Below are 25,831 nucleotides of genomic sequence, written 5' to 3' on the forward strand. Positions count from 1 at the left end.
TGAAGCAATCTTCATTGAACATACAGACTCAATAAAGGATTGAACTAATTATTTAATTGATAATTGTATAATTTCAGATTTAAGCAAACTTTAGTTTTTTAGTTTCTGTCATGATATACTGAGCTTTTCTGTTGAATGCTGGAATATTTGTTCAAGGCGGTAGATTTTGCATTTTTAATCTTCTTTAGAACTGTGGTGAATAATGGCCCCTGGCAGGGGATAATGAAATTTTCTTAATTTATATTTTCAAGAAGAAGCTTCAATTGAAAATGGCATCCTATGGCCTGGAGACATAGCTCTAGTGCAAGTTTCAGGGGAGCTGCAATAATAATGCAGTGCCATTGGTGAAGGGGAACGGTGGGACAGTGAAGAAGTAATTTAAGCAAGAAAAGAAAATGCACCAAAGCTTTATTGTAGCATATCTAATGATCTGCTGAAGATTCCCAATGGTTTTTGGAGCATGACTGGAGAAACTAATGTTATCTTGCCAAAACAGAAGCCCCTGCTTAACAGGCAGAACAAGACTATTGATTAAAACACCTCTCACAATAGATTACACATGGAATCTCATCTCCATACTTTGCACTTGGTAAAGTGTAATAATGAGCATAAGATAATCAAAAGAAGAGTAAAAGCAATTTGTTGGGCATTGTAAAATTCAAGATTAGAGTTGGAATGGAAACAAATCTGCATGAATAGTTCAGCCTATTTTTAAAGCTGTACACAGGAAAAGAGTATGCACAGTACAGGGGCTACTGTGGAAGAGTAAAAGATGTTCTGCTTCTTTAAGGTTTGCAAATCTGTTCATCTTACATAAGGGACATTGTTAGTGTTTTTGGCGGTGGTAGTAATTTATATTTCTTGATGTTTGTTATCCAGGTATTACACAGAGAGTTACCTGCACTATCCCATTTAACTTTAACAAACTTCTAAAGAAGATCGTAGGTTTTAGGTTTTACAGATGATAAAGCTAAGATTGAAAGGTTTAATACATTGCTTGACTCAAAATTAAGTAAGCAGGCGAGCTGGAACTTACATACCAATTTTTTCTGATTCTAAAGCTTCTGTTTTTCAACACTAATCTTCCCAATTAGCAAATGATTTTGCTTTTGCACAGATATAAACAGTATACTATATTGTTTTTTGGTACAGTTTATTCTGAGAGTATAATAAATAATGTGTGCATTGTGCTCTCTTTCACTTAATTTTAAAAGATTAAGGAAAGGGAACATATTAATAGTTTGTTTTCATTAATATTTCATTAGTAATGAGGTACTATGTCTCAAAAATAAAGATATAATCTTTCTTGAAAATACTGCTGCTAATCTGTACATGATACTTTTAAGTAATTTCCATATATTGGTATGTAAATTAATGATAATACACTTTTATAAAATGCCTTTTCATCCTTTACACAGTTTTTGAGAACATTTATCTTAATTTCAAAAAATACTGTGGTTGCCTTAAAAGTTAATATTGAGACCTGAGATCATTGTTTCATCTGGAAGATAAAATATACTATTTTGTAATACTTTCAACTTCTTGCCATTTGCAAATTGTGATGGTCAAGTTATGCATTAGATATTTCTTAAAAGCTTTTTTGAAATTTCTTCTTTTACATATTATGCACAAGCCTGGACAATATCACCAACTTTAAATACTTACCATAATTCTTTTAGTCAGCAAATATATTGGTAGGAAGTAAATTAATAAACTAATCTCCAAAATTATTTGTTATACTTAAGCCTTTACAGATGAATATTTGGCTTCATTCCAGAATCGAACCATTGAACCCTTCACCTTCAAACCTTTAGGGTAGAAAGACTACAGGGATGAATTTTTAAATCATGTTTAAAATTTAGTGTTTTGTGCTGGACGCAGTGGCTCACGCCTGTAATCCCAGCACTTTGGGAGTCCAAGGCAAGTGGATCACCTGAGGTCAGGAGTTCGAAACCAGCTTCCCCAACATGGTGAAACCTCATCTTTTCTAAAAAAAAAAGTACAAAAGTTAGCCAGGCATGGTGGTGCACGCCTGTAGTCCCAGCTACTGAGAAGGCTGAGGCAGGAGAATTGCTTGAACTTGGCAGGTGGAGGTTGCAGTGAGCCAAGATCGTGCCACTGCACTCCAGCCTGGGAGACAGAGCAAGACTTGTCTCAAAAAAAAAAACAAACAAAATTTAGTGTTTTGTCTCATTTAAACTAGTTTATGACCTATAAAGCAAGTCTTGGGATTTTCTTTGTTGTGGTTGACAGGTTTTATGAATAAATTTTATGAATTTTAATGTCAGAAATAATACTTTTATTCTGATATTTGAACTTAATAATATTAAAAGGTTTTATCATTGCGTTTATTTTAGTTACATTTGGAATTCTCTGGTTGAGTGTTGTACTCTATATACTTTAGAATAGTAAAAAAGGTTTTTAAAATGGTAATCAGAAATTACATATAGGCAGTATTTTCTGTTTTCGGTCCAGTGAAGTGAAATAATGATTAAATCTTTGTCTTTACATGTCAAATTTAAAAATTTTGGAAATGTGACTAGAAAAATATTAAAAATGATTTTTATGTTTATTTTCTACTTAGTATTTAATCATGAATTATACCCTGGAATTTTTTTGTTTTGTTTTGTTTCTTCTTTTTGTTTTTGAGACAGGGTCTCACTATGTCACCTGGGCTATGCTTCAGTGGTGCAATCCTCCCACCTCAGTCTCCCCGAAATAGCTGGAACTACTGGTACATACCACCATACCTGGCTAATTTTTTAAAACTTTTTATAGAGACTGGGTTTTGCCACGTTACGCAGGCTGATCTGAAACTCCTAGGCTCAAGAGATCCTCCTGCCTTTGTTTCTGCCTCCCAAAGTGCTGGAATTATAAGCATGAACAATAGCACCTGGCTCAGAAATTGTTTAGACATTATGTGCAAGGACTATTTATGCCTCTGAGTTCTCTCTAAAAACAACTATATTTAACAACTTCCTAGAGTTGAGCCACTTTATTAAAATTTATTTGAATATATAAACAAGTCAAAGGTTGAATATAGAAAAATTTGCAATGATTACAATGGGTCATATTTTTCTGTTATTTTTAATGACATACTTCTGTAGAACACAGTATATTTTTACAGATTCTTAAAAGCCTTGTTTCCAATATTTGTGTTTTATTAGCTAGCAAATTTTTATCAAAATATTATACTTCTTATCTGTTAAAAAATTGGTTAATATGTAATGTATACGTGTACTCAGATATTGTACTATTTAGATTCTCCGTGTTAGGAATTGAAGAACAACTAGACAGCTTGCTCAAAATCAGAGCAACTAAAACTCTTGATATTCTACACTTAGAATTAGCAAAAAGATGTTATCAACATTGTAAACTCCATTATATACTTCTTGCATAAATTGTACTCATCACTTGTTTTCTATTTCTCTTGTGTTTTACTAAGTTTTATAGAGCAAAATCATGTGTTGCCATTCATATTTATTCATTAGTAAAGTATATAAACCTATCTTGCTTTAACTCTGTGGTTCTCACACAAATTGCACGGATCAGAATCACCTGCAAAACTTGTTAAATCTGAGATGGCTGGGTATCTATTTCCAGAGTTACTGAACCTGCCAGTTTTTGGTGGAACTTAATAATTTGTATTTCTAACAAGTTTTCAGTTGATGCTCGTGCTATTGGTATGAGGACCACATTTGGAAAACCACTGCTTTAAGTATCTTAACTCATCTGTTCATCTTTATAAATATACAGTGAAATAAGACCAGTTGTTTGAAAGTTGAAGTGTTCAAAATATATTCTAGTAACTGTTTCTTTATGATGAACAGTAATTGTAGTTCCTTCAAATTGTAGTAAAAGGTCTATTTATTAAACCATAGTTTTTCTCTTCTGCCTTGTTCCCATTCACACCCATTTTTTATGCTTAACGTGTAAGAAAATTTTAGGTTATTAACATAATAAACCCACATGATATTACCAAAATATACTGATATTTTGATTGTTAAAACAATGATGCCTTTATTGGTAAAGAAATCTTTTTCTGTAGAGGAAGAGGGAGAAAGTCATGCCAGGAACTATGCCCACTACTGAGAATACAAGTGACTAAACGCTTTCTCTTTCTTGGCTTATCTTTACCTTTTCACTTTCATTAGTATGAGAACTTGAAACTGAGCTCTTGGCGGGAATTTACTTTGCTTCCATGGATAAGTAATTGCTTTCTTTCTGGATATTTTTAAATGATAGAAAATTTAGAGTTTTATAATCTTACCAACAGCATATTATTAAGGAATTTTCAGATTTTTCTTAGTATTAATAGCTCACATTGGGTATTTGCCAGTGTCCTTCTTATCTCCTCACTCTCTATTTGTAAACTTAGTGCTGCTTGCATTATTTATAAAGTAATATAAATGTCTGTATTTTTATTTCTGTGATATGGGCCTATAAAATCTTAGATTCATTTCCATGAATCAAGATAGTGGCATGAAAAGCTCTAATTTTCTTAGCTTTTTACAGTTGGGTTTCTCTTCTTTCTGACCCTTAACTGTTTTAGCCCTAAATTTTCCATTTTTCTCAAGATTAATTCTTGTACTTCTGATATCTGTGTGTGTGTGTGTGTGTGTGTGTGTGTGTGTGCAAACATGAAATTTTCAGATTTAAATTGAACATTTTTGATATTTCGGGAAGCCATGAATTCTAGAATTTTTAATAATTTTATTGCAGGAGCTTCATTAAATCAGTTTTTCTTGATTATAGTTGTAGAATTAACTCATTTTGCTGTCTTAAAGTGCATGCTTGATTATTTAAATCAAGAAGTGTTATGTGGTTTGTATAAATAATCATAATTGGTGTGACATGAATTTGAACCTGTAATTGGTCAGAAGACTGTTGCAAGGTTGTTTCGAAAAAGAATAAATATAGACAATTATTTTTTGTTATAGTGTTGGTCCTCTTTCAAACAAAATGTAACGGAAGTCAGAATGCTTACATACTTCTGCAGAACATACATGACACTGAGAAATAGGCAATAAAAGATTTCTAACCCTGTACTAGTTATATTCATTCATCCAGTTACTTCTGGTGGGAAAAAACCGGGCAATTTTCAATGTATTCTTTATTTTTGAAAAATGATATATATAAATTGCTAAGTCTTTTGAGTTACTTTCTCCTTCACCTTGATAGCAAAGTCTTTCGTGTTCTTGGTTCATTTCCACTTTGAGTACAATCCCCTCTCTCTCCCATAGGTTGCTAGTACGTTAATGTGAGAGAGGAGCCTTTTGTGAGAAGGGAAGGGTGATGAACTAAATGAAGAGTTCACTCACAAGAGGAATTATTTGTGGGGATTCACAGCCTAACAGAGTTTGGTTGAGTAGTTATAAAATGTATACTGTGGGCGTATCTGAAAGGGATATCTAACACACTTTCTTCATTTCTGAGAGTTGTGAGAAAAAGATCCCTGTAGGAATGAGTAAATACAAAGAAGGAAATGAAAGGACTTTTGTTTTTAATGGGACCAAGTTAGTGGTTTAGGATTTCTGGCAGATCAAGAAACTAAAAAAGCAGTGAACTGTCTTGTTGCTGCAAAAGTTTAAGAAGAAAAATGAAACATCAGAATTATATTTCTTAGTTGGAAATATTATTGACCTATTGAGAAACCATAAACCTATCTCTTGTCTTGAATTTTAGGATGTAAAACAGGTTCTGGTTCCTGTTAAAATAATTCATTTACACTAAATGGTGAACCACTGGCAAATTCCTCCCTCCCTCCCTTCCTCCCTCCCTCTCTCTTTCCTTCCCTCTCTCTGTCCTCCTTCCCTCCCTCTGTCAACAGGCTGGAGTGCAGTGGAACGATCTTAGCTCACTGCAGCTTCCGCCTCCTGAGTTCAAGCAATTCTCCTGCCTCAGCCTCCCGAGTAGCTGGGATTACAGGCGCCCGCCACCATGCCCAACTAATTTTTGTGTTTTTAGCAGAGACGGGGTTTCACCATATTGGCCAGGCTGGTATCAAACTCCTGACCTCATGATCTGCCTGCCTCGGCCTCCCAAAGTGCTAGAATTACAGGCGTGAGCCACAGTGTCCAGCCACAAATTTCTTCAGATGAGTGAACCAAATTAAGAGAAATACAGAATAATGACAGGAAACGTGTTACAGAAGACTGAAATACTATACCATTTACATTATTTATGTTCTTGAAAATTACAGTATATGGTATATTTCTAAAGAAAATGCTATCCTATATTATAAAGTATTCATGATAAAAGTTATTTATAGTTTATTTAATATTTAAGTCTTGCTTGAAGTTCATTGTCATATACTTTGAATTATAAAATTTACCTACTTAATCCTGTAGAAGTTTTCAGGCTTTGCTGCTCTTCAAATAGAAATCATTCTAGTTTTGAGTTGAAATGGCACCAAAGTATATGGCTATTCCTACCTGTCTTTCACATGACTCACCTTCTACTGCCCTTTAGTTAGTTGTGCTAGAAACTGGGATGCTTTTTCAAAATCTTTATATTGCTTTTTTATGGTTTAGTTAATTTATTCACTATAGAATATGTGATATTCCAACTGTTAAATAAATGTTGTTATAATGTTCTTGTTCTGCTTGCTTTGCCTTCTTAATGTATATGGCTATCAGAAAACACAATAAAAACCCTGAAAACATTTTATTCATTAGGTTGGAGTCAAATCAAATTGTAAAAGAAATAGTTCTTGCCATTACAAAGCTTATGAAAAGACCTTTTAGACAAATTCGTAGAACTTATATGTCATCTTATCTGGAATTCTAATCTATTATTAATATTTTTGGTGAATTAATGAAAGTGCAAAAATAAGAAAATAATTCCATGTAACAATAAACAGAACACTCTAGGCATCATGTTAGTGCAACATTATTTCTAATGTTATATTTTAGGGAGTACTGGTATAGAACCAAGGTACATAGTCATCTCATTAATTATATAGACACATTGATCTATGATTAGAAATAGTAACAGTAATGCTTAGACATTACATGTGCCAAGCATTTTTCTAAATCCTTTAGATGCATTTTGTCATTTATGTGGACCATAGCATATAAGGTGAGCTCTACTAGCTTGGTGTCTGGTAATCAAGAGTGCAGGAAGTATGTGCATTCGAGAACTTTACACCCAACTGGATTTAGAGGATAAAATTAAATTCCTGACTCCTCATTTGTTTTGTGTTGTCAAAAACTTTATGCTGAGAAATTCAGGTTTTGACTCTTATGTTTTTGTTTAGTTATAGGACCATTTTTAAAAATTGTAATTTTAATTCTTAAGTATGATATCTAATATCCTGGTAAGATATTTATTGTTGTGTTGTTTTGTTCAATTCATGTTGAATATGTCAAAAATTAAACTTAAAATGTATAATAGACTAACAGGAAAATGTTGGCCATTTTCTGTTTACTTCAAGTTAAAATTTAGTGTGACCCATTATACCAATGTATTACAGCATAAAGAAAATAAAACTCCTACAAAATATTTAATAATATTGGGTGACTTAACATCACTTGAATTTTTGTTTTATGTTTCCAGTTGCTTGAAGAAAATGTGAAAAATTTCTGTGTTATATTTAAGTAAAATAATCACATTATGTTACATGAGTTTGATTCATTTTGTTTTCCAGGTGCAACAATCGAACACAGTGTATAGTAGTTACTGGGTCAGATGTGTTTCCTGATCCATGTCCTGGAACATACAAATACCTTGAAGTCCAATATGAATGTGTCCCTTACAGTAAGTATGCAGTATATATATATTTTTCACTTTCCCCAGCATTAGTCTTTGATGCTGAAAGACTACACGTGAAAGAAGCATATGTTTATGGCCTACAAAACCATTATGCATGCAGAGCACTAACAGACTTGGGCCTCCAATTAGCTTCATGAAGTGTGGAAGGAAGCCATAGTGTGATGCTGGCCAAGTGTCTGTCTGTGTTCTTAAGTGTTTGGCTTTTAAGGCTAGTGTTTTTCCAGAAAACAAACTTGAATTAGCTATTCAATACGGCTGATAGAAATCTGTACTTTTGCCCGATACCAGTTGCTGACAAATTGGTTTGGCTCACAGTTTTCTAAAGAAGGAATTGACTTCAGTTTTAATCGTGAGCTACTTGAATGGCTACCTGCTGTTGTAGTAACTTTAGTGCCGGGTAAAAGCTACCATTGCAGTAACTGAGGCAAGTGTTTTACTTTAAGGGAGCATTTCTTTACTGGATTCAGTGATGAAATCTTAAATGCTAAATGCACATGTCTCCATTTTTAATTTTGTATCATCATTTTTAAGATCCTACAGAGAAATATTTAAAATTCAACTGAAAATTTTATAGGTAGGCTTCAGCCATTAGTCAAATTTTGTGTAGTTTTCCTTCTAATCTCAGGATTCATCCTTCAAAATTGTATTCTATACTTTCAATTTAAAAAATCTTACCATTTTAGACAACTTAAAAGTTTGAATATTACCTGATTTTTATAATCTAGTTTGATAGTATTCTTGTCTTTGCTTTTTAAATTATAGAGGAGATAGAGATATCATTTAGTCATGTTAGTTCATAGGCATTTGAATTACATGTTTTTTATCAGCAATCTTACTGATTTGAGACAGTTTTTGTACACTTTCGTCCTCTAAAAAAAGGATATTGCAAATAACGAAATTGCTCTTTCCAGAACCTCAAAAGCTAGGTCATTAGTTCTGACAGATTTATATGTTCAAACTATCAATATTTCTAAAACCAAAGGGCCAAATTCTGATAGATCTGCTGTGTCCGATGTGGTAGTAATACATTCTGACACATGCCGTGAAGGTACTCTCCATCTTTTCTCTGACACAGTTTTGACAAATTGGCTTTTCGTGTTATCAGTTAAAGGCCAAACACAGATTATCTTTTCATCCCTGCTCTGTGTTCCTGTGTTACTGTGAAATGGATGCTTTTTATGTTTTCAGTATTTTCTATACCATTTGTAGGATTGGAAGCCTACTGAGTACACTGATCTTTATATCATTTCTCCTGTGTAGTGTTGGTGGCTTACATAATCATTCTCCCGTGCCACTAGAGGAACATTGCATTCTTTTGACTTAACCAAAATTTTGTTCCATAAAGTCACTTTCACTTGAATTTAGCTTGGTTTCTGTCCTCAAATTAGAGAAGAAGTACAGCATCCATTCCCAAACAGTGGAATCAGTCAGAGCTGCCAAGAATTGTATCTTTCTGGAGCCAGTTCCTGTAACCTAGTCTATAGACCATGAACAGTGTTAAGCAAATATTATTTTCAGACTCTTAAGTTATTTCTTGTGCTGTTTAAGAAAGGAAAATGTGGATATCTTCTGGAACATCTAACTTGCAAAATTTTACTTTTTCAGTTCTCCAGAAGTATTATACATTGTGTGCTAAACTTGCAAATAGCTATACTCAGGAGAAGTATTTATTTGTTCTTTTTAGTTTTTCTTTAATTAAAAAAATTAGTAATTAATTTGCTGTTACCTTTCTAGATGTTTGCACGAGGCAGAAATAAGTCTATGGCTTTTTCTTTTAATCACTCCTTGCTAAAGCATAAAAGTAATTATAATTCCTATATACTCTACAGTAGTGACACACTAAAAATTGCAACTGATATTAAAATACAATGCAAAGAGTCTTTTTAGATTCTTCTAATAATATGTAGGACAGTGTCTTTTCTTACCTCTTTCTCCTGTTTTCCTCACCTTTTATTTCTTTGTGCCTCTGTCCATTGTATTTCATTCTTTATACTTGCTTTTATTTTAAGCCTTTAGCTTTCACTTTCTCCTTGATTTAGTAGTGTTTTTGTATTTTGTGACATTTGCATACCTCTTTTACACGTTACTTAGTTGATAAAAATTGTCACCATCAGATAGCATTTATTACATATTTATTAGCACTTGGCTTTATACCAGTTTCTATCCACAGTAAATTCTCCAGGATCTTACATATTCCAAACTGTTAAGTCCTATTATAAAACAATTTCAGAAAGTTTTCGTGACTTCTGACAATTTTAAAAGAAATTTACTCAACATAGAACATTAGAAATGCTGTTACTTTGTTTACTTTAGTGTGTTTATAAACAGGCACGTGTATTATATGTGATGCTTGTACTTACCCAGTTAATGTTCATGTCAAAAGTGGTGTATATTTAGAGTATCCATTATCACTGCCAGACTGTTAGGAATTGCATATATTTATATTTGAGAGGAGTCATAAAGATCTTGGAGAATAAAGGATATTAATCAGATTGGAATTTTGCATTCTACAGGCAGGAGTCAGTTTTCATTTTTATACCTTTTATTTCAAATTATCATTGTAAATATAATATTATATATAAGTTTTATTTAATAAGAAAAATGACATTACTATTGATTAAATCATTATTAATGAATAAACATGTAAGATTATTCAATGAAATAGTGTGTCACTTCACAGAGTATGTAGGCTGTATAGTTAGTTTGGGTCAGTTTCTTGTCTTGTGTTAGTCCTCCACTGATGTTCGTGGGTCATGTATTTGTGTGTTTCACCTATAGAAAAGTAAGTGTATTGTTATTAATTAATTCATACAGTCTCTTATAACAAGTTACAGTAGATATTTCGCATGTGATAGAGAATGCTGATATTATAAATTTTATTGTATTTTTGTATTTTTCCATTGATAGAATTTTGGGTGGTTTCACAGATATCTGTCCTTTTGATTATCATAAAAATCGTAATGTAGGGACTTTTTGTTTTAAATAGCCATATTTTTCTTATATGATTCATTAATCATCAAAGGTTTATAATATTTTTAATCTTCACTTTTGAGTGTTACTTATTTTTCAACAGATTTATAAATTATATACAATATACAATTTATATTTATTTTCTTTTAACATGTGATATTAAATCTCAAATAAAGACTTTGATATTCTGTTCAGTAACTACATTGTCATTTTAGTTTATCGAATGATAAAATTTGGCCATTTTCAATGAATAAAAACAAAATATACTTTCTACATCTTTTATTGAATTTGTCTTAAGTTCTTTTTTTTTTTCTTTTTTTTTTGGGACGGAGTCATGCCCTGTTGCCCAGGCTAGAGTGCAATAGCATGCTCTCAGCTCACTGCAACCTCTGCCTCCCGGGTTCAAGCAGTTCTCCTGCCTCAGCCTCCCAAGTAGCTGGGACTACAGGTGTGCACCACCTCACCCAGCTAATTTTTGTATTTTTAAGTAGAGACAGGGTTTCACCATGTTGGTCAGGCTGGTCTCAAACCCCTGACCTTTTGATCTGCCCGCCTCAGCCTCCCAAAGTGCTGGGATTACAGGCATGAGCCACCGAGCTCAGCATTTCTATTCTTTACATTTATTTCAGTAAAATTACTCTTTCCTTAGGGAAAAAAGCATACCGTTGTACATAAATGTAGTTTGAGTAGTCACAACGCTAATGATTTCTCTTATCCTCATTTTCTCACCACGCCCTTCCATTATTGATTCTAAGCAGGTATAATATTGCTCTTCGCTAAGGAGTAATTTTAGGACTAGTAGTTTATAAAACAGTGTTGTTTTCAAGACAGTAATAATTGAATTTCTTCTATTTATCAGATGTAGTCAGAATTACACATTATAGATCAAGTATGTTTCCCAAAAAGTGGTTACATAGACCAAGTTGGTTGGGGAAAGTTGTAGCTTAATATGGAAAGTTGTATGCCATTCCTATGGCAGAAATGTTCTTGTGATGTTTTTCCCATAGATATTTCAGAAGGTCAACATTTAATCTTGATGAATTATTGTAACTTTTAAAAATTAAGCAAACAAAGATCTTAATAAAATGTGTACTACACTGTCTGAACACATTTTGGAAATGCAGTATTAGCACATCCTAATACATTTTAACAATAGAAAAGGGAGAAAAAGACATCAGTCTGGTCATTTTATGAAATTCAGGCAACATACTTCAAACCTATGTACAACGTAAACTGGTATTTTATGGTTTGTAATTATTAGAATACTATTTACCAACAAGGATCTTAACGTAGCACTGTTCCTAACTGCATAATCCATTTCTTGAAACTGTAGGAATTGTTTTTTTTTTTCTCCTCACGTAACTCTACTAATCAGGTTTGTTTTATGAAAGCATTTACTTTTTATAAGGTCTGTAGAGTCAAGGTATTTGCTTTGAATGCTTGGTATGATTGTTGTTGCATGCTAGCTTGCTTTCTGTGTAAATTGATGATGGTAGAATTGTCATAATAAGCTAACCATAATTCTTTCTTCCTTTTTCTCCTTGCCTACTGTGCTTGCTTTTCCCTTGTATGTATTTTGCTTATTTTTTTAATAGACTTAGTATTACAAGTTTGAGATATATAATATAGAAAATTTAATAAGAATTTTAAAATGTATATGTAAACATAACTAAGTAAATATACTAATTCTTAGTGGGGATGAAAGGTAATACCTTATGCCACTCTTCAAAATCTCTACTGGTAATTGGGGGAGATTTATATATTCCTAAAAAGGAGGCTTTTTTAATGGTTAAAACTGATTTATCTAGAAATAGAAAATAATGGAAAAACTATTGAAACATATACTGGGATGCATAGTTGTTTATTTTTTCTTAGTAAATATCTTTGAGAAACATGTAACCACATCAGAATTAAATTTGATCTAAACTCCAAAATTAAGTTGTGATTTTTATAAATGTATCTTTCTATTGTTATGCTTATCTAATGTTAGTTTAATAATTCAGTTCATATAAGATAAATGGGGATGATGTACCTATGCATGCATTTATGTCTATAGCATACATATACAAAGTAAAACTTGCTAAGAGTGCTGAGTGACTTTGGAAAGGCAAGAGTATGTATACCTTGCATTAGTGAAGAGTTTCATTTATTCAGGTACGCTAAGTGAAGCAACATGCCAGCATTTTGTATTGCCTCCTTAATCTCCTAAAATGATTGATCCATGTTCTTTTATGTAACTTTAGAATCTTTCTCTTGCTAGGTTTTCCTGTTGTGTGTTTCTCTTTATCCAAAGTAGTACAGCTCTTATTCTTCCTATATTTAGCATCTGTTACGAATTCAGTCTTAGACTAATAGTCAATTTATTTTAATCTTTCTTCTTTTCTCCTTGCACCTTTTTTATTTTTCTTCCGATGCTTAAAATAGAAGTGGAGCAAAAAGGTAAATAACGTATACAGTCTGAACCCCAGCTCCCTGTTATGTGCCTTATGGATGTTAACCTCCTCCCCTCTCCCCACAACACTCCTGTATTAAAATAATCAGCAGGACCTCATAAATGCCACCTCATAAGGAAGTCAACTGTTTACAGTGAAATTGTGTGACTGCTAAATCTGGTGATGGGGTAAAAATTCTGAAGTCGGCGAGGGGGAGCTGCCCTTTCTCTGTTTCTTTTTTACCCTTTATCTCTTTTTCTGACACCTTTGGATATTTTCTTATAATTAAAGTGTCATCTTGCCTGGCTTCCAGAACCCTCTCCATAGCATGCCATGGTTACAGGGTCTCCTGATTGTTTCATCACTTCTTTTCTTGTATTTACTTTTCTTTGCTCCTAATTGCATTTTCCGAATATTTATGTTCCTCAAATTGAAGCACCTTTGTTTTCAGTCTAACTTATGTAAAAGTTCTAAATAAGCCTTCACACTGAGTTTTCTATTTTATTTGCCTTATTTCATGGTCTTGCTTTTGGGGGCCTGTTGGTGGGGTAGGGGATTGAAGGGTATAATGTTTGGAATAAAATAAAATATACACTGTTGTATACAGCTCAAACTTTTAAAACATAGGTTGACAAATTATAAGATGAAAACACAGCCAAAATTTAAATTGTCAGACCAATTATGAATGATCCTAAACTTAGGCTTTTATTAGTGAAAATAAACTCCAGTTACTTTGTACCCTGGTACACTGATTTTGCTGACTTTTTAGAAAAGAAGGGTAGTGTTTGTATTGAGCATAAATTTTGGTAAAATTGAATGCTAATAATATGAATTTTTCCCTTTTGATTTGTGATCACTGAAATGTGTTTGCCTGTGTAATTTTTTAACTTGGCTTAATTTTTGTCTTTTCTCTGTAACTGTTAGTTTTTGTGTGCCCTGGGACCTTGAAAGCAATTGTGGACTCACCATGTATATATGAAGCTGAACAAAAGGCGGGTGCTTGGTGCAAGGACCCTCTTCAGGCTGCAGATAAAATTTATTTCATGCCCTGGACTCCCTATCGTACTGATACTTTAATAGAATATGCTTCTTTAGAAGATTTTCAAAATAGTCGCCAAACAACAACATATAAACTTCCAAATCGAGTGGATGGTACTGGATTTGTGGTATATGATGGTGCTGTCTTCTTTAACAAAGAAAGAACAAGGAATATTGTGAAATTTGACTTGAGGACTAGAATTAAGAGTGGCGAGGCCATAATTAACTATGCCAACTACCATGATACCTCACCATACAGATGGGGAGGAAAGACTGATATCGACCTAGCAGTTGATGAAAATGGCTTATGGGTCATTTATGCCACTGAACAGAACAATGGAATGATAGTTATTAGCCAGCTGAATCCATACACTCTTCGATTTGAAGCAACGTGGGAGACTGTATACGACAAACGTGCTGCATCAAATGCTTTTATGATTTGCGGAGTCCTCTATGTGGTTAGGTCAGTTTATCAAGACAATGAAAGTGAAACAGGCAAGAATGCAATTGATTACATTTACAATACCCGATTAAACCGAGGAGAATATGTGGATGTTCCCTTCCCCAACCAGTATCAGTATATTGCTGCAGTGGATTACAATCCAAGAGATAACCAACTTTATGTGTGGAACAATAACTTCATTTTACGGTATTCTCTGGAGTTTGGTCCACCAGATCCTGCCCAAGGTAAGAATGTTTATTTGCTAATACTTACGTCATTTTGTAAATAGCACTTTTTAAAAGACTTCTTAATTTTTTTTTCTATTTTCTTTCTCTTGTTAAACCACAAAGCACAATGTTATGGTATATTTTTGCCTTATTATGGTTCTTTTTCTGAATTTCTTCATTTTAATGTTGGCTTCAAGAAATTGTGACATTATTGGTCAGTTTAGTTTTTCATTGCTAAAAATACAATACCAGCCAGAAACCTGTCAGAAATTTTTTTGTTGTTGTTTGTTTTCCCTTACTTGACTTCTGAATTGATTATAATCTATGTGCAGACCTTTTAACTTCTCGGCGCCAGTGGTTAAAGGAAGCATGTGTTAGGAAGTCCCAGGAGAATGACTAGGCTTGATGTACAATGCCAGGTATATGCGTTCTGAGGTTTTGGTGTCTGTTCTCTGAGTAGGAGAGGGAACCATCCAATATTTTTCTAGATTATCATGTAAAATTACATGTTTTTATTTTGTAATAAGTAAGTGACAGTTTTAAGTCAATATTTCTGTGACTTTCACAATCACATGGACTAAGCTCTAAATGATCCTCAGTGATGACTTCTGATGACAGATATGCTAGGATTGTGTGATTTGTGTTCTCTTTATGGAGGATCATTAGTTTAGGAAGTAATACTTTTTGGAAGTATACTTTGGTTTATTAAGTGAGTTCAATTTTGTAGGAAATAATTTTTATGATTAATGAATACTTCATTAAAACAAGATTATCTCATACTCATGATGAAAGAATAACTTGGACTGGGCACAGTGGCTCATGCCTGTAATCCAAGCACTTTGGGAGACTAAGACAGGGGGATCACGAGGTCAGGAGTTCGAGACCAGCCTCACTAACATGGTGAAATGCCATCTCTACTAAAAATATAAAAAGTAGCTAGGTGTGGTGGCGCATGCCTCTAATCCCAGCTACTCAGGAGGCAGAAGCAGGAGAATTGCTTGAACCCAGGAGGCGGAGGTTGCAGTGATCTGAGATCACACCACTGTAGTCAGCCTGGGCGACAGAGCGAGACTCTGGAAAGAAAGAAAGAGAGAAAGAGGGAGGGAGGGAGGGGAGTGAGTGAGGGAGGGAAGGAGGAAAGGAAAGAAATAAGTAAGTTAGTTAACGTGTTACAGAGCTTGCACTGTTTATAAGTCTTCTATCTGAACAGTGTTTGTGTGTTTAAGATCTGAATTAATATCCTAATTTACTGAGTTAATTTTCAAATTACTGCATTATTTCAGAATTTTAGGAACTAAAAAGTTATTTGGAGTGATTAATATGTTCAATATGGTGGGGCAGATTAATGTATTTTTTCTTCTGTTACAGCAGTGCAAGTACACACACTTAAATATGTTCACAACAAACACATACTTTAAGATATGCTGTTAACCAGTTTTAAATATTGTCATATAGTCAGGACCTCAAAAGCAGAAGTTGCAGCTTTTTGTCATTGAATTTCTAATTTGAATCATTGTAGAATACCAAAATATGTGTTTTGTTAATAACTAATAATAACAATAATGATGCATTGACTTAGTGTGCAGCCCTCTTTTCCATAAATCAGTTTATGTTTATATTTTTTGGCTTATAGTTGTAGCAGTAATGTTCAATTGTTAAATTTGTAACAATGAAATCTTTTTGGGGGGCATATAGTTTTATGCCCTACTGTATTTCCCTGCTCTATTGATAGTGTCTTGGAATCATTTATTTTAAAATGTATGCATATTTTTGTTCATGAGGCCAGCAATTTGGTTTATTTCATCTATTTCAATTGTTTTTCCAAAAGCTGCTACTACAATACTGCTTCTTTATCCTATAGGTTTGTCAAAAGGCAAACTTAAGACATTGACAAGCTTGTATTGACATTGGCTAAAATTGTATTGATCTTTATGTTAACCTTTTTGTAACCTGTATAAGTCTGACAGTTGTTAGATTTGCGTTGGGTAGCAGTAAATTTTTTGTCATCCTAAGAAAAATTGCAAATTCATAATCAGGCAACAACCTGAAGAATTGTGAATAAAATGGAATATAATTCAGTTCAACAAATGAAAACATTACCCATCTACTTGTCACAAAGTACTTCAATGAATACGAAGATAGTAATGTCATCGTACATATGTGTCATATATCTTAGCAAATAATTTGATCCATTTCAGAAGAAAAGTCTTTGATAGTTTAGATGCTTTTGGAAAGAGCAGTTAACAGCCTTGAAAATGAAAAGCTTCGGCATATGTAGCAACTGTATCTTCCTACAACTATGTTTTGTCATCTAAAATAGCCATTCATAAATATTCCAAGAATATGAAAATTCATATTGACCAAGCCTTGTTCAGCCCTTAGTGATAAAAAGTATTATTTGACCTAAATTTCTCTCACTGCTGTTTGACCCATATTCGTTCTCTCTCTCTCCTTGTAATTTATATTATGCTTTTAGAGACTCCCATCTCTCTCATCCAAGATGTGTGCTACCTATATGCATGTATGTGGGGCCTTGCAGAACTGTTCTGGCCCACAAATTTAGGTCAAACCAGTAAGCCACTGTCAGCTTTCCAGAAACAAGATCCAGGAAACTGATAAGACAGTACAATCAGAGAAATGAGTTCCTTGCCTGTCATAAAGCAGTGATTGACTTATTTTGCTGAAATTCATAGTTCAAGTCTTACATGCTGGATTTGCTATCATGCATATGGCCAAGACATAAATTGTGCTGTAAAATTATACATTTGTTTTTTTTCATTATCCATATTATTTTTCATTGTGGACTGTTTAATAGTGTATTAGCTTCAGTACTTTTTCCCATTTATAAATCCAAGGCTTTTCATTCCTAAAAGCAAGTGCATAATATTTTTGTGCCCTGATCTTTTTTTGGTGAATTTTGAGCTTTATGTGATCCCTGCGTAGTTCATTTGCTCCACTCCCCTAAACGAGGTCTGGTTTTCCTCTTTCACCTTCTCCCTCTCTGGAATGGCCTTAGGAAAATTCCTTTCCAGTCCTGTTTTAACTCTTCCATTTCTTAATCTGGATTGCTTTAGATTTACTTAACCTGTCTGCGCATTTGATATCCCAGATGTTATAAAGAAAATTATGCGTTTTTACTTGGGTTTTGGCAGTTTCTCAACATTTGTCTTAGACTAATTAATTAAATGGTACACTTCTGTAATACCAGGAAAAAATTTTTAACAAGAGAGCCAGTTTTGTTTATATATAGCATAGAATACATGCTTTTCGAGATACCTTTTCACTGGTAAAGAATGCTCTATAAAAGATGATCAGTGCTTTTAGACAGTGAACCAGGGGCAAGTTTAATAGGTGCTCATTTTTGCTTTATTAAGCTACAAACTCACTCTAGAGTTCATTTCATGAACAGTGGGTGAGAGTGAGTTCTTGGACCTCAGTGAGGGGAATATTACCCTTAGCATAAATGGCTGTTGTCTTCAAACCCTTTCATGGAGGAAAACCCTGGTAATAAATAGCAAGTTCTTAGTACATAATAAGAGTAAATTGAACCATTCTTCTGTATGTGTTAGCTCTTCATGGGTACCTATTAAGTATGTTTATTAGCATCATTTCTTAGGTGTTTGTACTCAACTGATAAATGGTAGACAGAATCCTAAGTCAGCTAATCTGAATGCATAGTATGGCATCAGGATAAATAGAGCTCTATAAAAAAGGGTTTGGATTAGAGTTACAATTCTATTGTAAGTTGTGTTTTCTGTTATTATTTATAGGATATTCTTGAGTTTTCAACCTTTTGCCATGTTTCATTATGGAACTTCGCATTGTTTGTGATTGTAGTCTTATATTTTCTTTCCAAATTTTTATTCTTTTAGTGATTTGCACAGAAGCACCATGTCAGTTAAATGCTCCTAGCAAACTGCAAGGTTCCTTGTTGGATGCCATATTTTTCTGGACTCTATAATAATCTTTAACTAGGAGCATTTAAGAGTATGGGAAAGTGACCTTAAATTACTTAACTTCATGGTTCAGTTTCCTTATCTGTAAAAGAAAGATAATTATAGTGCCCACTTCAAGGAGTTGTGGTAAGGATTAAATAAGATGATCTGATGATCCACGAATGGTGATTGGCATAGCACCTGGCATGTAAATGCTAAATCAAAGTAAGTTTTTATCATTAACAGATGCCCTGTTGGGGCCATTTCCACCTGTTGAAATAAATAATAATTTTTAGAAATAGATCTTCATTTCTTGTTTTCACATGAGAAAACAGTTGCTTTTCTTTTAGTGTTACAAAACTTAAACGTTCCAAAATTCCAGAAATTATATTTGTCCCTCTAAAAGGTTTAGTTTTGTCCCTTAAGCTTTATGATCATGCTTATTTTCATGATATCCCAATATTTCACTGATTTACCTGTGAAGAGTAAGTTGATTCCCTTTAAACTATTTTGGTGATCAAAAGGTGATAAAGATATAAAAAATAAATTATTAAAAAAAAATAGAAACATGGCTGTAGAATGTTGCATGAAATTTTGCACATTTAACTGAGGTTCTTTTATTGTCTACCTTGACTCGGTTATTATGAATCTCGACTAATGCTTAGCTAACAAATCACTAATTGTAATATTAATACATATTTCAGTGATGAAATATGTACTAATTAGTATAGTGTCAAGGAATATATCAGATAGTGTAGCACTGAACCATTTTGCTCTGCCCTCTTCTCTTTTTTGTTCTGATTCCCAACTCCCCTTTAAGACTTGATTCAGCAGCAGTCATTTGACACTTCTGCAAAAGATTGTGATGCTTTTGACAAATGTTAATTGAGAAAGCACTGAAAGCCTGGCTGCATTGTAATCAAAAGAAAATTACAGAGGTTTAACAAGATGTCAAGCAAGTGCTTTACAGAAAAGATAGACAGGTTTGAATAGGTTTCTGCAGCAGCTGGCTAGGCATGATGTTTGACTGATGTACATAGGCATCTCTCATATGGTCAATAAATTATGCCCTGGAAATAAAACACATGCTTTAGAAGCTTCTCTTGAGATGTGGGGGGGGGGGGGAGGGGGAGGAGTAAAACGTGTAGTGTACTTATTGATAACAAGAAGTTTGTAACTACTAAAGAACTAGAAACATGTCACACTACTTTTTTGTAGTATACTCGCAGTAGTGTCAGAATTATATAAACAAAGATTGATAGACCAGAGCTTAAAATAGTAAACATATCAGTGATAATATAGACTTGTTTTCTAATAAATTCTAATTTTCTAGCTTATTCCCATGTATAGATAAAGTGTAAAGCAAGTTGACATTTTTATAAAATGATTTGAAAAAATAGCTATTTTTCATTTGCTGTACTCCAGCAATTTAAATTTAAGGCATCATATATGTATGATTTTAAGAGCCAATACTCTATAAATGTTGATACAACTTTCATGTCATTTCCTCTAACAGTTAAGTGGTAGTATTAAATTTTTACTGACAGATTTTTGTTGTTGTTTAAATTAATTCAGTGGTAATTAATGGAGGAAACATTGATTTCCATTATTTCTTAAACCTACTGGATTTAACAGTTTGATAGTAACATTGGAAGGCAAAAATAACCTTTAAAAATAATGAAAACATTTCTGCTTTTAAATGTGTAGCGACAGTTCTTTTACATTTTCTGTTAAGGGTCACTAAGATACAAAGGGTTGGTTTTGATTAGGCATGATTTGATCTAATGCTTTATCTTGGTAAGAGATTCCACGTTTGACTGGAACTAGCTGCTTCTTTGAACCTACCTGTCCCAAAGTAACAATGCCGAAGCTTGAGATGTTTCCTTACTAAGTCAGCGCGAGCATGCCAAGCTTATCTTCTGTTTGGATCTAATCAGGCATGCTGATCATGCTCAGGCAAGAACGGCTGCTGGGTGGAAAGATGTCACAGTATTTATTTTCTAGAATATGTAAAGTGGGTGACTTTAAATTTTTTTGTTGTTCTAATTATATATACTCGTCACAGTTTTGTTAATGCTTTGAATTTGATTGCTTATAGAAGGTGAGTTTATATAATAGAATTTTTCTAAATTAAACTGTCCCTCATTTTCTGTTAAACAGTATGTGATGAAATTACACTTAAACCATACTATCACTTATTTCATTAAGAAGTAAACCTAAGAGTCCTACAGCAAAAGCTATAGTAAAGCCTAAACGACCTACCTTCTCTCAGCTATTAGTATGAATAAATTGGAACAGATGTAAAGATTTATTCTTCCTCACTCTCAAATGATATTGTCAGTAATTCTCATGTGCTTGGTTTGGGGGCAGATGGATTGGTAGGGTTTTGTGTGTGTGTGTGTGTGTGTGTGTGTGTGCGCGCGCGCGCGCACGCGCATGCCTGTATGTCAGTGTAAGTGTGTGTTTGAGATTAATATACTCATCTTTTTTCCATAGTGCCTACCACAGCTGTGACAATAACTTCTTCAGCTGAGCTGTTCAAAACCACAGTATCAACCACAAGCACTACTTCACAGAAAGGCCCCATGAGCACAACCGTAGCTGGATCACAGGAAGGAAGCAAAGGGACAAAACCACCTCCAGCAGTTTCTACAACCAAAATTCCACCTGTAACAAATATTTTTCCCCTGCCAGAGAGATTCTGTGAAGCGTTAGACTCCAGGGGGATAAAGTGGCCTCAGACACAAAGGGGAATGATGGTTGAACGACCATGCCCCAAGGGAACAAGAGGTATTTTCTATAAAATACCATGCATACATTTTTCAATTTAGTAGTAGGTTCTGAATTATACTGATTTTATTCAAAGAAAGAGATGTTTACAGTAGCTAACTTTATTTTTATACTTTGGTAATATAACATCTATGGACAAAGTTTTTTGAACTGTAAAAGTCATTTAAGATCAGGCACTATAAATTACCTCTTCCTTTCAGAGACCTAGGTCAAGCCTGAGATTTTTGCCCCAGGACTCTAGTGAGTCTTACTCACACCTGCCTTTCTCATTATAAGCATCACTTTGGATGGGTCCCAAGAAAATCAAGGGCTTTTTGTTTGTTTGCTGTAAATATATGATATTTCTATGCTGACTTCATATTTGCCATTTATAATCTGCATTACACCTTTTTGTCAGTTATTGGCAAATACTTGCATTAGAGTTTATTCAAAATTTAACACGCAGAGCAGGATCATCATAGTTGATTTCCCGAATGTGTACAGAAAAATGGTTTCAATTTCACTATTGTTTTCTGCATCTGTTGCAGGAACTGCTTCATATCTCTGCATGGTTTCCACTGGAACATGGAACCCTAAGGGCCCCGATCTTAGCAATTGTACTTCACACTGGGTGAATCAGCTGGCTCAGAAGGTTGGTTGGAACCTTTTAATATGACACATTGGTGATTTAGAGCTTTAACTTCTAACATAAATAATTTAGCTTTGTGTGTTAAAACCAGCTTTATTGCTCTTTGTTCAGTATAAAAGTAAAACAAAAATCATGCATAGTTTTGTCTGTAAACTGTTTGTTGAAAGTTACATATGTTTGGGGGTATGCTGTTCTCTACGTTAAGCTTTTTAGTGAGTACATGCTTGTTAATTTTATTCATATTTAGTTCTCTTTCCTTTGATGTTCATAAGACAAACTGCATTGGGCTATTAAATCAAATATCATTAAGTTTGCAACTGAATCCACAGAATGCAAGCAGATGTTTGTACCACACATGATTATGGTAGAATGAGTAAACTACTTTAATATTATAGTGTGATGCAGTGCCATTTTATTTTCTCCTCCATCTACCTTTTTGATGAATAAACATTAGATAATAACCCTCAGTATCATGCTGATTACATACTGATTTAAATTCTGGATCATTGGAATAAATAAGACTTTAAAATAACAATTTTAAATAGTTGCACTGAAATTAGAGAAATGGCTGAAAATTTTTAGAAAGGATTCTTTGTTTGTTTCTTTTAAATGTCTGATTCCGAATTTTGTGTGTCTGTGTTGATCTAAGAGCCTAGAATCTTCTAAGATGAAGAGAAAGTTATCAATCTCAGTTAGTTGAAGAATTTGACATTTGCAAATAATTTTTTCACCACAATAAAGATACTCAAAGAGAACTGGAAACCGTAAACAGAACAGAAAATTTAACTGAGATAATACAAATTGTCATTTCAGATCAGAAGTGGAGAAAATGCTGCTAGTCTTGCCAATGAACTGGCTAAACATACCAAAGGGCCAGTGTTTGCCGGGGATGTAAGTTCTTCAGTGAGATTGATGGAGCAATTGGTGGACATTCTTGATGCACAGCTGCAGGAACTGAAACCTAGTGAAAAAGATTCAGCTGGACGGAGTTATAACAAGGTAGGGAGAACTCTTGTTATTTTTCAGTTAAACACGTGGTACAGCAGCTCTTACAGCAGTTGAGAGCCAAATCTCTGGCTCCCAGACATATACCTAGAAGAAAAATTTCTAATTTGATTCATTTTCCAAGGAAAAATTACGCTTGAGAAAGGAGCAGTGTGCCCTGCCCTCCCAAAAAAGTGTAAATGATGTTAATTACCTGAGAGAGATCTTAGTTGGTGGCAAAATTTATCCATCTGATTGTGGTCGGTACTGTCACTTTATAATGCATTATCTGCACTTGGAGAAATTGTATGTTTTACAGTCGATATACTTTGTATGCTAATATATGGAACTCTTATAGTTGCAGCAAAATTGTGACGCATATAGGACTATTAGCCTGCAGCTTTCGGAAGAAGGACAAGTTGCCCTCTCCAGGAATATATTGTTTCAGTGCCATTAATTTTTCCTGCTATGACAAAAGTTTGATTGCTACTTTTCACCGCACTATAAGTGTTTCATAGGAACCCAAAATCTGTGCCTAATGTGGTTCTACCTGGTTAAAAAAAATTGACTTTTTTTCCTGCAGTATATATTTTGTCTCTTTTTGTCAACATATTTTGGATTAGTATGCTTATAAAATATAATAAAAAACTGTAAATAAGCAGGTTTTGGTAGTCAGTGCAGACTGAGACTCCAGAGGACTACTGCATATAAACTTTGGGCTCTGGAACACCAGCTTAATTGTAAGGATTTCTTCTTTCCTCATTTTCAGCAGATAAAAATCTAACCTCTGATTTTCTTTTCTTTTACTTAAAAGCTCCAAAAACGAGAGAAGACATGCAGGGCTTACCTTAAGGTATCTCTCCTGTGCTGTCACCCTGCTTTCTCCCTTCTTCAGCTACCTGCCACGCTTTATCATCTTGCTGCATGATCCAATGTATTTCAGTCTTTGATAATTATATAATGTGCCCCATATCAGCTGTACAAATGTTGGCTTTTCACAGGTATATTACTCTCAGAATAAGCAAATAATTTACTTTTGATAATTTTTGCTGTTTTTCCATTCATCCAAAAGTACATGAATTTTAACGAAATATCCTCTTAATTGGAAAGTAATTATATAGTCTCTTTGTTTCCTGTTGTCATCTCTGTGGATTAAAAAACAACTTGAGTAAAACAGCTATGATATTTTCTTGGCAGTTTATCATATCAAAGACTGTATAGTCATAATGTATGTGCATGAAAAAGTCACTGCTTTCTTTGTGGTATACTCAAATAGGCTTTGTTCTGAAATTTTTAGGAGTCATTTCTAGAATCAGGTTGATACGGGGATGGGTTACTAGAAATGAAATATAAATAATTTGACTGTGATATCTGTATATGATATATTCTGATTTTTTTCAAGCTAACAGGAACAGAAAGCCACTGTTTAGCTCACAATCCCTGTCCACTCCAGCCAGGTTTTCTCCCTGGTCTATCCAAGTAATAGGAAACATGCTGAGACTAACAGTGGAATTATGCCGTACTAGTTCTGTGTGATAGATCAAAATAATAATACCAAATTGCACTTTGTTTTCTTCTGTGAATTTTAGAAGTTCCTTTTGCGGAGATAGTTATTTTCTAACCTTATTCTTCAGGGGACCATAACCGTGGTAAATCAAACCTCGAAGAACGAATCCATATATTGTGACAACAAAACAAAAGAACTTTTGTAGTTTCTTAGAGATTATTAAAAAGCCATGACTTCACTAATTTTGGTTGGCAAAGTCTAGAAAAAAATGATGTCTCACTAGTTAGTATTAGACATTATTGAACCTGAAAACTTTACAAGAAAAGGTAGTAGGAAAATCGGTTTTTAGATAATACTGCTCTGAAAGTCCCCTTTTAGCCTGTTTAATAGGGGCAAAGAAATAACTGCGGAAGTTTACAAAAGTTTTTAAACTTCAATGATCAGTTCACTTTTAAGATATTAGTTAATGTATGAAATGTAATAATTGGTATGTTGCCCACGACATACATCTCAGTTGGAAAAGAATAGCTTTTTTTTGTCCTTTGGCAGGAAGAGACTACTTCAGGAATATGATTAGGCTAATGATCGTTTTGATCCCACTAGACAAGTACAAATAGTCATAAATAAGGAGTGTTTCAAATTAATAAAAGCATGCCATCAGCAAGTTATGTGTATATGGAGTAAATTTCAGCATGACCTTAATTTCTGACCAGTGTCATTTTCAGTATGTTTCAAATGAGCTTCTCTGTTCAGATAAGACTAATAAAACTCTTTAAATTACAAATCGGAAGCTGACTTACACTATGCAAATGAAGCGAGTTCCCACCTTGTGACAGAGGATTCATTTGTAACTTAGATTAGAGAGAGCCTCCAGTCTGTATTTCTTGGTGACTAATGAATCTGGCCTCTGCAGACCAATTTCTATTCCACTCTAGTTAATGGCTGCAGCAGTATCAGTGTGAGCATTTTGACTTTTCTATTTCCCATTAAAGGGAGAAAAAAAAAGCCTTTAACGCCACTTGGAAGTATCTTCCACCTGCCAGGAAGGTCGTGGTGGCTCACAAGGCAGACAGAACGAGGATATTAAGATGGATTAAGCTAATTA

The 25,831-nt window shown here is 33.8% G+C and overlaps 1 protein-coding gene across 17 annotated transcripts in view; it reads left to right on the plus strand.

The window, feature by feature from the left end:
• ADGRL2 (adhesion G protein-coupled receptor L2) overlaps positions 1 to 25,831 on the plus strand; it is a 678,543-nt gene that overhangs the window by 615,231 nt on the left and 37,481 nt on the right. For 11 of the 17 annotated variants that reach the window (XM_064372556.1, XM_064372557.1, XM_064372560.1 and 8 more), the window contains 6 exons: positions 7,649 to 7,758; positions 14,100 to 14,900; positions 21,314 to 21,607; positions 22,135 to 22,238; positions 23,049 to 23,234; positions 24,034 to 24,072. In XM_064372556.1, the coding sequence (XP_064228626.1) occupies positions 7,649 to 7,758; positions 14,100 to 14,900; positions 21,314 to 21,607; positions 22,135 to 22,238; positions 23,049 to 23,234; positions 24,034 to 24,072 (1,534 nt within the window). The remainder of the gene's footprint in view (positions 1 to 7,648; positions 7,759 to 14,099; positions 14,901 to 21,313; positions 21,608 to 22,134; positions 22,239 to 23,048; positions 23,235 to 24,033; positions 24,073 to 25,831) is intronic. The other 6 variants (XM_064372549.1, XM_012442657.2, XM_021667661.2 and 3 more) reach the window with 1 other exon arrangement.

Source organism: Aotus nancymaae, unplaced genomic scaffold (genome assembly GCF_030222135.1).
Source record: "Aotus nancymaae isolate 86718 unplaced genomic scaffold, 86718_ANA_hifiasm-v0.15.2.pri h1tg000007l, whole genome shotgun sequence".
Lineage (NCBI taxonomy): Eukaryota > Metazoa > Chordata > Mammalia > Primates > Aotidae > Aotus > Aotus nancymaae.